General features: G+C 38.4%; 1 protein-coding gene across 1 annotated transcript; it reads left to right on the forward strand.

The window, feature by feature from the left end:
* The first annotated feature begins 1,607 nt into the window (after positions 1-1,607).
* LOC310987356 (nuclear receptor coactivator 5) lies at positions 1,608-9,171 on the forward strand. The gene is made up of 9 exons (XM_083973552.1): positions 1,608-1,791; positions 1,975-2,058; positions 2,820-2,893; positions 2,974-3,103; positions 5,967-6,166; positions 7,755-8,033; positions 8,169-8,336; positions 8,581-8,823; positions 9,010-9,171. Exons 1-9 carry the CDS (start codon positions 1,730-1,732, stop codon positions 9,045-9,047), a joined length of 1,278 nt encoding a protein of 425 aa, XP_083829678.1. The 5' UTR covers positions 1,608-1,729; the 3' UTR covers positions 9,048-9,171.
* Positions 9,172-13,066: the final 3,895 nt, after the last annotated feature.

Consider the following 13,066-nt stretch of genomic DNA (forward strand, 5'->3'; position numbering starts at 1 on the left):
GGTGGTGAAGCCAGATTGATTAAATAAAATATGAATGAGAGGCATCATCACACTTCTTATTTCATGTTACTTTTAGATCTACATTGTCATAAACATTAAACCAGTGCATCGTTATGCTTTAAAAGCACCACAAACAAGAGAAAAATCTCCACGCCATCTATTCGTTCAGCTTTTTCATCAGTCCTAGATAATAGAAATCTAAGAGTAATAGTCACACATATCTCTTTAGCACAGAAAAATCTAACATTTTCAACAGCTCCTGTTATATCCCTGCAAACACTTGGGTGTATGGTCGGCCTATACTCAATAGACCCATTGCAGACAAGGATGGTCTAATGAAAGATAATATGAATTGCCAGGCTGTTGTTAAATATTATGTCATACAATTGTATTTTATTATTTAGCAATCTTTTTTGAATAAAACATCTATAACTGGTTTGATTTACAATTACAGATCTTGCAATGATCCAGCAGATTCTTCTAGAACAGAGATGTTGCACCATGGTCTATGTTTGAGCACAGGAATCCAGTGCTGCCCTGATCAGAAAAGGTATTGAAGTTGCTGTCCTTCGTTATGAGTGGGTATTGAACCCTACATGACAAAAGAGGGGTGTAAAAATCCATTACAACCCTGCAAGCCTCACCAAGAGATTGGATGTTTTCCCTGTGGTTGAGAATGGTTTTATTTGTACATCCTCATAGGGGATGATAGGTACCCTCATGCAGCAAGTTGTTGTTTCCAGAAGAAATGTTGCAGTTGGTGAGTCAAAGAAATACGAATCTACCAGTGCCAAACAGTGGAATGACTGATAATGATGATAAACCCTAACCCTAACCCTCAGTGAAAAAAATGTTAAAGCTATAGCTCTCTTCTTATAGTTTTGGTGTACTGACCCTTTTAGGTTAATTAGAGCAAGGTCCTATGTGATTTATATGGGATGGGGAAACAATAAATAGAAACAAAATGAATAAACAAACAAAAAAGTATATCAAAACATATGTGGACAATTAACATGGGGGACACAGGATTAAAGCTGGGTAAAAACTGGTTCCATGCTTTGATGATCATGACTGGCTTCATACATCGATCCAGCTGAATCTCTTCTCTCATAAAGATGATGGACTATGTCATATACGGACTTGTCACAGATAATTTGGAGGATGACTTTCTCATCAAAAATATTCTCATCACAGTGAAGTGAAGTGTACATTTCTAAAATCAACTCCTAGGTTTTACATGTTTCATAATGAATTTCTTCATTTCATAAAAGCCCTCAATCTTATGAAAAATAAATATGCCATAATTGATAAGTATGATCAGCCATAGCCTTTGTTTTATTTATTTTATAGCCTTATCCGTCTGTGTATTTTTATCCTGTTTGTCGTATTTAGGGAATGTAAGCCATTGATGTTTGTACATAACCATAGTGTGCAATAAAAAAGTATCTTTGAACAAAAAACAAAACTGTTTTCGTTTCACGAGGCCTTTTACGTCGCCGTCCTGTAGGTGGCGTTAGCGAACAACGCGTAACCACGCGAAGAAGACCTGCGCCCCCGAACCCCCCCCTCCTCCTCCTCTGTTCCCACCTCTTCCTCCTCCTCCTCTCCAGTGCGGAGAGGGTGTAGTTAGTAGAGGAACTGGTGGATTAACGCCAGGAGAAAATAATATCTTCACCCTTTCACTGCGATCTAAAATTTACAAACGCGATTTTGCAGCGCACACAACAACATGTCGGCTTGGGCGAAACCGTCTGCAGCCGTCCGGCGGCCGCCGGCCAACCCCAACGGAAGGTAGGCGACCTGTTAGCATAGCTAGCATGCTAGGTAGCACCGCGACGAAAAAACAAAACAAACAAATACCGCACGGGTTTTACCCTTTACCAACCGATATTTATCCACTTTCCACCATGCTACCACCTTGCTATAGGACATATTTGACATGGCTCTGAAAAATATTATAATTGTGTTTTGCAGTGCTCAACAACTGCGACTGTTCCGGAGAGCAGCGCCTTACCCCAGAGAGGAGAGGACCGAGGAGCTGAAGGATGTCCTGGATAGGTATTAGCCTCATTAATCAACTCATTGATTAATTTATGATTTCAGCGATTAAATAGTGGACACGATATTGACATATTTATTCTAGAGGGGCACTACAACACGCTTTGGATTTCTTAGGCAAGAAAAACAACTAGTAACGTTAGTTGAACTCTTTGTTTTTAATGTACCGTGAGTAAAATGTTAGTCAAACTGATTCTGCAGAAGAAAAACACTAAGACAGCTACATCATTTTCTGTTAAAAAAAATTGGATGGTGATATGTTCAATTATGTTGTTTCTACTAGTGCAGATTATATTTTTTTAATCGATCTAAGTATTGGACAAAATAAACACTAGGCATAGCTTGCAAACTTTTGGTATTTTTTGCAGGAGTCTCTCTGTAATCTGTGCTCGCTGCAGTTGTTAGTAATTCTGCAATTCATATTTGAATGCTGTAGCACTGCAAATGTTCTGCAATATTTGAAGGGAAAAGTATATCAATGAAATGTTTGTGATAGTGAACCAGTGTGTACGTGATGCCATGAGAGTGCAACAGTAAAAATGATTCATTTCTGAAATTAGGCTTTTTGATGCATGCCTTGCTGTTGGTTTTAACCACAGTCTATGGTTTTAACTATCACCTGTCTGGACATGGAGTAATAATCTCTGGAACTCTGTTTTCAAGTCATCACTTTGATTGACAGAGTGAAAAGTAGGCAGACTAATTTCATTTCATTTCAATGTAGCATTAAAGATGCCCCTGTTTCACCATTTTTATTTCAGTTATGAAGAACTAGATCAAATGCAAAACTTCAGTGGAAGTGTGAAGTATGAAGCCTACAGCCATCAGCCAAATGGTGAGATGCTTTCTTTATATAACAAACTAAAAACACACAAGTTTTTTTTTCACATTTAATTATTTTTTTTTCTTCTGCAGTTATTGCAAAGCCCGAGAGCTCCACTCCGGCAGACAGACGTAAAGCCCTGTATCAGAAGTTTTACAGACAGGTGCAGGAGGAACGGAAGCCGGCCGACTGCGTGGTCCTCTCTGTCACCAACGAGTGCCTGTGAGTACTACCGTATATACATTTTGAAAGCACTTAAATGTGGAGATGTGGGTGATTTTTACATGCAGGCTTTGATAGTTCACACCAGGCTGCCAGTCGGTATGATTAATGGATTTAATTTAACTGTCAGCCAAAAACTAGCTCTTTTTTTTTTTTTTAAGTGCAAGCATTTGTGGATATTCTATTGAGATTTGGCTTTAGTGACTCATCCTCTGGTTTTACTGGTGTTTGTGATGGATACAACCTTCAAGACCTACTTGAAGCAAGTGTTGTCTTGAATTTATGAAGTCCATATTTTAGACTAGGCTTAAGGACATCAACATTTGATACATTTGTGTTGGTAACTCAAGGAACTCCCGTGAATGTCAATTACACGACTAAAATAAACATTATAGATCATTTCTGGCACTAAGTTCATATAATACTCTTTTAAAAATGAACATACTGACTTTACTCACCCCTTGTGCATAAAACTCTCTTCCCAATGAATTTAAGTTATCATGTCTCCCTTAACAGTGATGCATTTGATACATTTATTTATTCCACAAATAGTAATTCACTCTTCTGACTGCCAGTCTGATTTCATTGTTGGGTTAAGAGCTTTGTTTGTGTTTGTCTTGTATATTTTGTAACATATTAACACATTACTCATTTTTGTATTTTCATGGGCAATAAGGAATGAATACAATAGTGTAGCGATTATTTCATTTTGAGACCTATGCTGCAGTAAAGAGCCAGCAAACCTGGCAAAGCTCAGCCATTAGTTATCTATACAATATAAAAATATATTGTATGTAATGAATTAATCAGTTTCTCAGCAGTTTTGGACTTGTTAGAAGATGGTTGTTTTGTACGTTTGATAGCAGCACTCAGTGACTCTTAACATTTGCAGATTTTACAGGGTAAATCATCATCAGTCATGATGAAAAAGAAATGTCGGGACAGTTTGTCCTTTTTAAACAGGTTTATAAATTTGCTTTCTATGTTGTGTTGAATGATTATGTCTGTCCCATTCATTTTGGTTTGTGATCACCAACAAAGTGCCTGTTTCTTTCCTAACAATAATGATATAACAACATGACCCTGGTCATTCTTCTACAATATTTCTAAAGCTACCTTCAGACTGTGTATATTTTGTTCCTGTTACTGTACACCCAAACTCCTATCACCTTCTATTCCCAGGAGTATGTTTTGTTGTATATTTTGGAAGTTCCGCAAATATAAGATCCAACTTTCTTCTTTCTTTCTTTTTTAAAGATATTTTTACCTTTATTTGATAGGAAACTGTAGAGAGACAGGAAAACAGGGCGAGAGACTGGGGGAATGACGGGTGTAAAGGATCTTCTCGGTCGGGAGTCATATTCACTGATCCAAATTTCAACCACTTTATTTAATATAGATTTTCAGTACTGCATCAAGCATGCATATTTAAAGAGACACATTTTTGTCTTCCTTTTTTTCTCACACAAAAATAATTGAACATAAAGAGCTGTATATTGATGTGCTGTTAACAGAGGCACTTTTGTAATTCCTTTAAAGTGTAACCCTAGATACACATTTTGTTAATCACTGTCCATGACTATGCGTTTGTCATCAATTTTTGCACATTCATATTTTGTAATCTTAACGGCCTTGTAATGTATAAACTGATATGTCTCTAACAGTAACACACACATTCACACCTATCTGTCAATCTTTTCAAAGTCCTAGAATACAGTCCCCCATTGAAATGTCATCACACAACATTCATTCATTTTCACTGCACATCTCAAATGCTACTTAAATCACATATTCTCACAAAAACAAGTTTATTTCATGAAAAGCTCCTACTGTTACATAACACACTACACACGCAAGTCAAATAGTCTTTATCTTGTGATTTAAAAAAACACTCAGCTTCGGAAGTGGAGGCCACACATAGCTGGTGAATTAACAGCTATAACTGAATCTGCCCTCACCCATTACACAAAGCCTATTCTGTAAAGCTAACACTGCTGCAAATAAGGTACAAAGTAGTTGTGGTCAAAGTGCATAAAGTATTTACACTCACTACACAATGTGGTATCAAAGAAGTAATTCATGCACAAGATAATCGTACACAGATGGCACCTGTGGAGTTGTGCCACTTATGGCAGCTGTGTCTGCACGTTACTGTGACACAGTTGGAGCAGCTAACTTATGTGCCACCTAACTTTGGGGTGGAAAAAGCACCAAACAAAAACAAATCGACTGAATTCATGAGAGTCAGAGCATTCTCATACCTTTTTTTAAGGGACAATATACAGCGATGTTAATGAGCTGTATTTACTGGGATTGTAAATCTATACATTTTCTGTAAATTCAAAATGTAGAACAAGTATTAAAGGTAGTACTACAAGATTAAATGCACATTTCAGATTGTATTATGAAAACTTATTTTGAATGGTAAACACTGTTTCACCCTTGAAATCCAGCAGTGATCCAGTTTCACTATATTTATAGAGAATTCACAAGCCACTCTACAACAACATAAACCCCTTACTGGAGTCATTTGTGTGGCGGGGTTAATCAGTGAAATATGCCAGTCACTTTAAACTACACTTTCTTAGATTGGCTGCTAACAAATAGCACTGACACATTAAATTTACGTCTACTGGGGTGTAAAAAAAAAAAACTTGTGTAAGTGTCACTTAAAGTTACATTTGTTCCACACACACCACTAATGAAATGATGACTCATTGTTACATTTTGTTGGTAAAACACATTTTAAATAAAGACATAACTCTGTTCTTCTCAAAGACATGATTTGGGGTTCTTCACGTGCCAGTTGAGCCAGGTAATATAGAAATGTCAAGTTAACAAAGTGTTTCTCTTCCTCTCAAAGGGATTACCCCAAATCGCTAAGCCAGTGCTTGCAGGAGCGTGGCCTGTCAGTGGAAATGCTCTACCTTCAGTTGGAATCAGGCCTCACCCGGGCCCTGCAGGATGTCCGAGCGGACGGCTCCCCGTTATGTATTCTCGTGGAGCAGACAAACATAGCTCTGTCCTCCTGCACTGTTATCATATTCTCAGAATCCCTCAAAAGTAAGTTCGTACCCCTCGTATTCCTCCAATATACCCAGACCACCTCAGTTACAACCCTCTATCCGTCTTCTAGGCTCAGTTCAACGGGCTAATGTAGTTTAACTTTTATGTTTTATTGTACATCATCTCTAAACACAAAATCTATCACAGATTTTGTGGAACTCCATATAAAAACAGGATATACTATTAAACCACAAACGTATATAATTCCAAAGCTGCAAACCTGCATTTAACTGTCGTGACACAGTCTTTGTGTCTAAAGCATATACATTTTCAAAAAGTCATCCTGTTAAATCAAATCTACATAATAATCATTTACATGTTCACATATTTCCACTCAAATATGTGCATTAGTGTGTAAATCTTTGCAGACGATCCACTTACGTATATCCAATTACATACAAATAAACTGATATAAGTTTAAAAGTTGCAAAGTATGTATGACCAAGGAAAACTATGCTATATTACAACTTTTTCCATTGTCTTTGTGAGGATCAACAGTTAAACGGTCAACATTTTAGGTTGTTAACAGTTTAAATTACGAGTCAAACTACTTGCAAGAGGAAGTAAAACAGTTTCCCTGATGAAAGACTTACTATTCAACAAAAATAAGAACTCAGGTTGTAATAAAGTGTAATTTCTCTTCAGTTGACTCGTAACACATTTTGAAAAAGGTGCTGTGTCTCAACTTGGGTACTTTAGTCAGTACACTCCCATGTAGTACACTGTGTACACAGTGTGTACTGGCCTAGTATGTTAATCTTGACAGACTAATGTCCCAAATCAAACACAGTCCTTATGCACTCACAAGAAATGATGAACATGTGACCTTGCACCATCGGAGAACTTGGAGTAGACTGCTAATGTTGTTATACTTAGTGGGTAGTGTTTCTGGAAGTACGTGAATTGAGACACAGCAAGTTATAAGGTCAGTATCCTCTGCAAGTTGAAGATTCTGAGCTTTTCTTCCCCACCACAGTCATTTCTCAATAACTGATGATTTGTTCTCATCACACTCCATGCACAAACAAATCTGCATAATACAAATAAAATATATTGAATATATGAAACAAGAACATCACAACTGTAAAAAGTGATGTAATTATATTATGATATCTTTTGTGTAACTCACAACAACAAATATCAAAAGATGAAAATGATAAATACATTTTATTTTCTAGTCCACGCACCCAAAATATCAATCAGTGCTTGTCCTAAAACAAATATAATATAGGAATTATTTATTGTAGATGACTTCAATACACAGATAATGTTAAGTATTATTGTTCCTTTCTGAATCATTTTAATGTCCAGAAAATACATTTGTACACAACTTGCATGCCCCTCACCATGCCACCATCCACTCCCTCCTAGTATAAACCACAATATGCATTCAAAAGTCCTACCTACCAAAGAACAAAATTCCAATCCCAACATTATATAAAACAAGAAGCGTCTCAGTTTGACCTGAGCAACAGTCCACAAACTTTGCAGGAATATCTACGGATATTGTCTTGTCTTATTTCACCTCTTTGTCCCACTTCAGTTCCCTGACACCTCACCATTAACCCTCCCATTTCCCTCCCAGTCCATCGCAACATGCCCAAAGACCAGGCCATGGACTTTGTTGCGGCCGAGTACAGTCTCGGGCTGGTCAAAGAGCGGCCCCTGAGGGACCCTGCAGACATAGCAGCACAGGCGTCACAGCTTCTGGATGACTTTCTGGATCGAGAGAAGATCGAGCGCCACACTGTTCCCTCTGAAACACGGCAGCTCCTGACGCTGTTGGCAGACGGGGTGCATCTTTACCCCGAGGAGCTGGAAACCGTCTCGGAGTACGTCCGTTCCCGGCAGGAGCACATACAACGTGAGACCCTGATTACACTGCAGTTCTACTGATTACACCTGTTAACCTGTTATCTTCTCCTGTTCTGGCTCTGTGGGTCATGTCTTCCTCGCGTATTGTGGTTCTTTCATTTTTCTGTCTTTCTCTCTCCCCCAGTTTCCCACACTGAGGGGGAGAGGGGGAATATGTTACCTCCAGGATTGGGAAAACCACCTCCATTGCTCCCCACTCCACCCGGGCCCCCTCAGCCTCAGTCTGCAGCAGGAGGGGGGCCCATGGTGGACCACTCTCCTCCTCCACCTGCACCTCTCCTGCCTTCACCAGGTTGGACTTGATCACCTTCTTAAGATAATTCAGATAATAGTGTTGGAACCGCAAGGAGCCAAACAACCAAAAACTGATTTCAGACATTAAATTATATTCTATCCAATTCCATCCACCTCCTCATATGGCTCCATGCTACTTTTAGTTATAAAGGCCAGTTTCGGATCTTTTGGTACTATTTGCATATTGAAGTACAAAAAGCAGCTTTGCAATGATTGTGTCCTTTTTTTCTCATTATTTTTAGGTTCTTATCCCAAAACCAAACCTCCTCCGCTGCTGTCCTTGCACCGGCCCCCTGGTCCATCACTAGGAGCCGCAGCATCACGAGGCCTCCCACCCCCACACAGCCCCTACAGCGGCCCTTCTGGGGGTCGTGGGCCCCTACTGCACCATCCTCATCCGTACCACGCAGGCCCCAGGGGCCCTCATATTCGAGGCGCCCCGCCCACCCTAAAGAGTTCCCGCCCTCCACTTCTTGCTGCTCCAGGTGAGTGTCTCGAAATAAATTATTCTCTCTTTTTTTTAAATAGATGTGTATTGTGTATTTTCTAAGATTATTATTCTACATTTGTAAATAGGTATTATGAATTAAAATAGTACAATGGGTATAAACAATGAAAGTTTTATTTTGACATTGTTTTGTCTTTTTTTCCCTTTTCTCTCTCTTTATCAGGGCCCCCTCTTCCACGGCCGAGTGGCTCCCGACATTAACAAATAACAGACACACACACACAGTTACACATGCAGACTGCCAGCAGTGCTAGCAGTGTACAATTACACCTAACTTGAGAAGAGAAGACTCCTGGCCCCCTGAGTAGGTTCCTCCTTTTTTTTTTTTTTTAGAAAAAAACAAAACAAAAAACACCCAAAAAATTATAGTAAGCCACTTTCAGTTGAAATGATTGTAGTAAATGCTATATATTGTGTTATTATTGTGTGAGAGGATGGCACAGACTATTCTCCAATTCTCCTCTGTTCATTTTTTTCTCTTTATGCTGTTCTGCACCTCTCACTCACAGTCATCTCTTAATAAATAATTTTCTGTATGTCCAGTTTGACTCCGTATGTTTGGTGTAGGTCACAGTGACAAAGCTGCACATGAGAAGAAATAACCATTGTTTATCTGAATTCATAAAATAAAACCGCAAAACAACAGGACCGCTGTTTGATATTAAAAGCAACAAAAAGGAAAATGGTATTTTTATGTATATCGTGAATATAACGAGTAGCCTACCTGCTGTACACAGTGTTTCAAGATGGTGCTGATGCTGGTGCATGATGAGGATTTCTTAAGGAATCTCCTGAGGAGAGAATCCCATCAACCAATTAAAGTTTGTCTTTGTACGCTGTATTCTTGGCTGCAATTGTATTTTGTTTATATCAAATTTTCTTTTTCACATAAGTAGGATTAGGTAGATTAAAGCCCCTGTACGGAGCTTTTAACTGGATACGCAAAAGTCTCTGGTTTCTGCTGATGTGTCTCTGTTACCTACAACAGCAAATGAGCCCATCAGTGTGAAGATACGCTATTTCTAAGTAGTCTAATTCTATACCTCTGGAAGGCATGGTCGGGTCAGACCACTGACGAAACAATACGAATAGATACATTACGCTGCTAAAAAAAAAAAGAAGCAAGTCCCGTCTTCTTTCCGACGTTTCCAAAACAAATCTACACGTGCCGGCCAGACAAACATCTTCATGACAGTGGGAAATGCAGTCTTCATTCCGGCAAAACACCACCGCTTTCGTCCACAGGGGCCGCCAAAATCAACACTAAATGAAAAGTCTGTACAGGGGCTTTAAGGAGTTTTGTAGAATAGTTCTCATTCTGAGTTTGCATGCACAACTTTTGGCAACTTTTATGAGAAATCTTCAAACCTTCTAATTTGTTACATTCAACTTCAATTCTTGTCAGTTTTTTTTATAAACATAGTCGTCATGTATTTTTTCAGAGTGCTTTTCATCTGGAAAAAGAGGACTACATGTTGGCTGTGAAAGTATCTGACATCTTGAGGTTTTGTAACCTTTGTCTTGACCATATTTTTAAAAATCACCATTGTGTGGTGTGGTTGGACTCAGAAGCCAGGAATAAATACGGTTCTTCTGATATATTCTCTGTCAGTAAGTCATGTGCCTTCTTAGGCACTCTGATTGTTTGAGTTGTGAGGAGATTATCACATTCACACCATGGCTAATTGTAATTCAGGGGAAAAAATCTCACAGGTTTACTCAATAACAAACTATTTAACAAACATTTCCAGCTCTGTGCTGTTGATTAGTTTTCAACATCGTGACTTCTATAATTTACATAATAGCATTTGTGGAGTTCAGATAGGGTACCAATGCAGATATGTCTTGTATTGTGTATTCAACTGCAAGTTTTTTTCTTCTTCTAGCACTATGACACCATTTTTATTTTAACCATCAGTTAAAGTGTTAAGATCACTCGAGCAGTCAAGTATGAGATTAAAAGAAAGTAACCTTTTCCTTTTTTGAAGATGATGCTCAAATTGTGTACTGCACTTTTGTGCTGTGGACTAGTGATATTCATGTTCAACAACTAAAGAGCAGGAAAGATACAAAAGCTTGAATATTTCTGAACCATAACAAATAAAGTTGACATTAGGTTAAGTACACACCCGCTGTGAATACTGACTGTACGTGTGTACGTGTATGAGTCACTGAGGAGAGTTAATAGGTTTTGTGGCCCTGGGTATAGACTCAAATGTCCATGTGAAAAATTCAAACAAATTAACATCAGTTTAGTTAGAAAGAGTTATTGAAAGTTACATATTCAGTAGCCATGGGCAATTTTCAGTAACTAGCTACAGAACTGAGAACAGCTGATGTTTGTTTTGCGTGTTGTGTATGTAACATCCCTTTACAGCCTTGCAGGCATTTACAATTTCTTTCTTTTCAGGTTGAACTTGGAAATTATGAGGTCAGTAATTTCAAGTAGCTTACCCTGAGAACGATGACTGTATGACATCCTACTCTCTTAGGTTAATTAAGTGAAAAATACCTACAGTATTTGATGTACCACTGGTGTTTGGGACCTTCAGGTGTCAGAGGTCATGTGGAGCTATTCTGAAGTTATATGAAATCATGAAACTTGGTGAACCTTTTTTAAGTGATTTAACCAAAGTAAAGAGGATCAGAGACACATGAGTTCTGTGCACCCACAGTCCTGCTCTAATCAAGCATGATGAGTACAGAAATAACTTGTGAGGGTGCAGACCGGATTATTCAGGACACCACACTTATCTTAAACCTTTGTTAATTTATAATCATGTGATGCCAGGTGCTCCTGTTACCGCATGAGGTGGGAAAATAGACCATTGATTCACATTAGTTTAAATTAATTTAAAAAAAACAGCTTGATATACATAAGTGGCAGCAGGTTTATGTGCACAAATACACACCAACCAGATTAGCCCCGACAAAAAGAAATCTTGTAGGATGAAGTTCTGTTTTTTAACTGTAGATGGCGACACACACCTTCTCTTTCTCTTCATAGCCCGTAGGTCAGACCAGAAGGAATTGGAGATGGATCTGACAACAGTCCTCTGATGTGACCAAACTTTTCCCTTTCATGTTTTTTCCAAACCTGACTAAACCAGAGACCCACTGGAGTAAAAGAAGTAAAACGCAAACATACACAAAAACTGCCAGTATGTGAACTACCTGCAGTACAATGCACACAGAGAGGGTTCACTTTCCACTTGTTATAGATACAGGAAAAACACTTCATGGTTGTTAAGTTTACTTTACGAGTTGTGTAATGTTCACCTAAGCTTAACAGTGAGTGTTTTCTCAAAATGTATAGGAACTAATATCAAATATCAACATCGACCTTTCTTAGTAACTAAACATCTTAATCAAGACGAAATGTCACGTATAATCAAGTAAATAAGAAAACAATTAGTTATAATTAAGTATCTGTAATAATAGGATAATTAAGAAAAGTTAGATTTTTAAAAAAAATCCATAAATTAGTAAATCAGATTCTGGTGGAGCTTGCCAAACCTTAGTAGTTTATATTTGCTTATTAATTTTAAAGCTAAACTGTTCATATTAGTTAGTTTACTCTGATTCTACTTTATTTTTTATTATTTTCTGTAAAAAAGAAAAAAAAAGGATGGGGGGGGGGGGGCTAATAACTTCTCATTTGAGAACTGCTGCACAGTCTGTGGCAGCCAAACACACAGAGGGTGAATATGTCTGAGTGTGTCCGGTATTCTCCTCCATGTTGGTGCCTCCTCCTCCTCCTCCTCCTCTCTTCCAGCTGTGACTGCACTGCTGTGAGGAGCCATCAGCTCAGGAAGTAATGGACAACCGTCTCCACTTCATTACACCAGCCCACACACACACACACACACACACACCCATACATATACTTTGATTGGACACTGTGTGGTATGTGTGAAAGTTGTTTGTGTGCAGAGAAACAGCAACACATTCATTCAACTATCTTAAACTCATATTAAGTGTCTTTCAGAAGTATTTCTCTTACTTTTACAGGAGTGTCTGCAAGAGCTAATGGCGTAGTTGCATGCACGTGCATGTGTGTGTTTTAAGGTAACACAACTGTTGTACCTGTAAATGTACTCTCATCAGTTTTTCTGCGCCTTTTTTGTATTGTTGACTTTTTCCCCTACTGGTCGGCCTGTTTTGTAATTTGATGCACCTGTAGCTATATGACCATAACATCTGTAGCCTACTATTTTATT

Source organism: Trachurus trachurus (assembly GCF_905171665.1).
Source record: "Trachurus trachurus genome assembly, chromosome: 6".
NCBI lineage: Eukaryota > Metazoa > Chordata > Actinopteri > Carangiformes > Carangidae > Trachurus > Trachurus trachurus.

Coding starts and splice junctions, on each gene's coding strand:
- LOC310987356 (XM_083973552.1), top strand. CDS start 1,730: ATGTCGGCTTGGGCGAAACCGTCTGCAGCCGTCCGGCGGCCGCCGGCC. Junction 3,104..5,966: donor TCTGTCACCAACGAGTGCCT/GTGAGTACTACC, acceptor TTCCTCTCAAAG/GGATTACCCCAAATCGCTAA. Junction 8,337..8,580: donor ACCTCTCCTGCCTTCACCAG/GTTGGACTTGAT, acceptor CATTATTTTTAG/GTTCTTATCCCAAAACCAAA.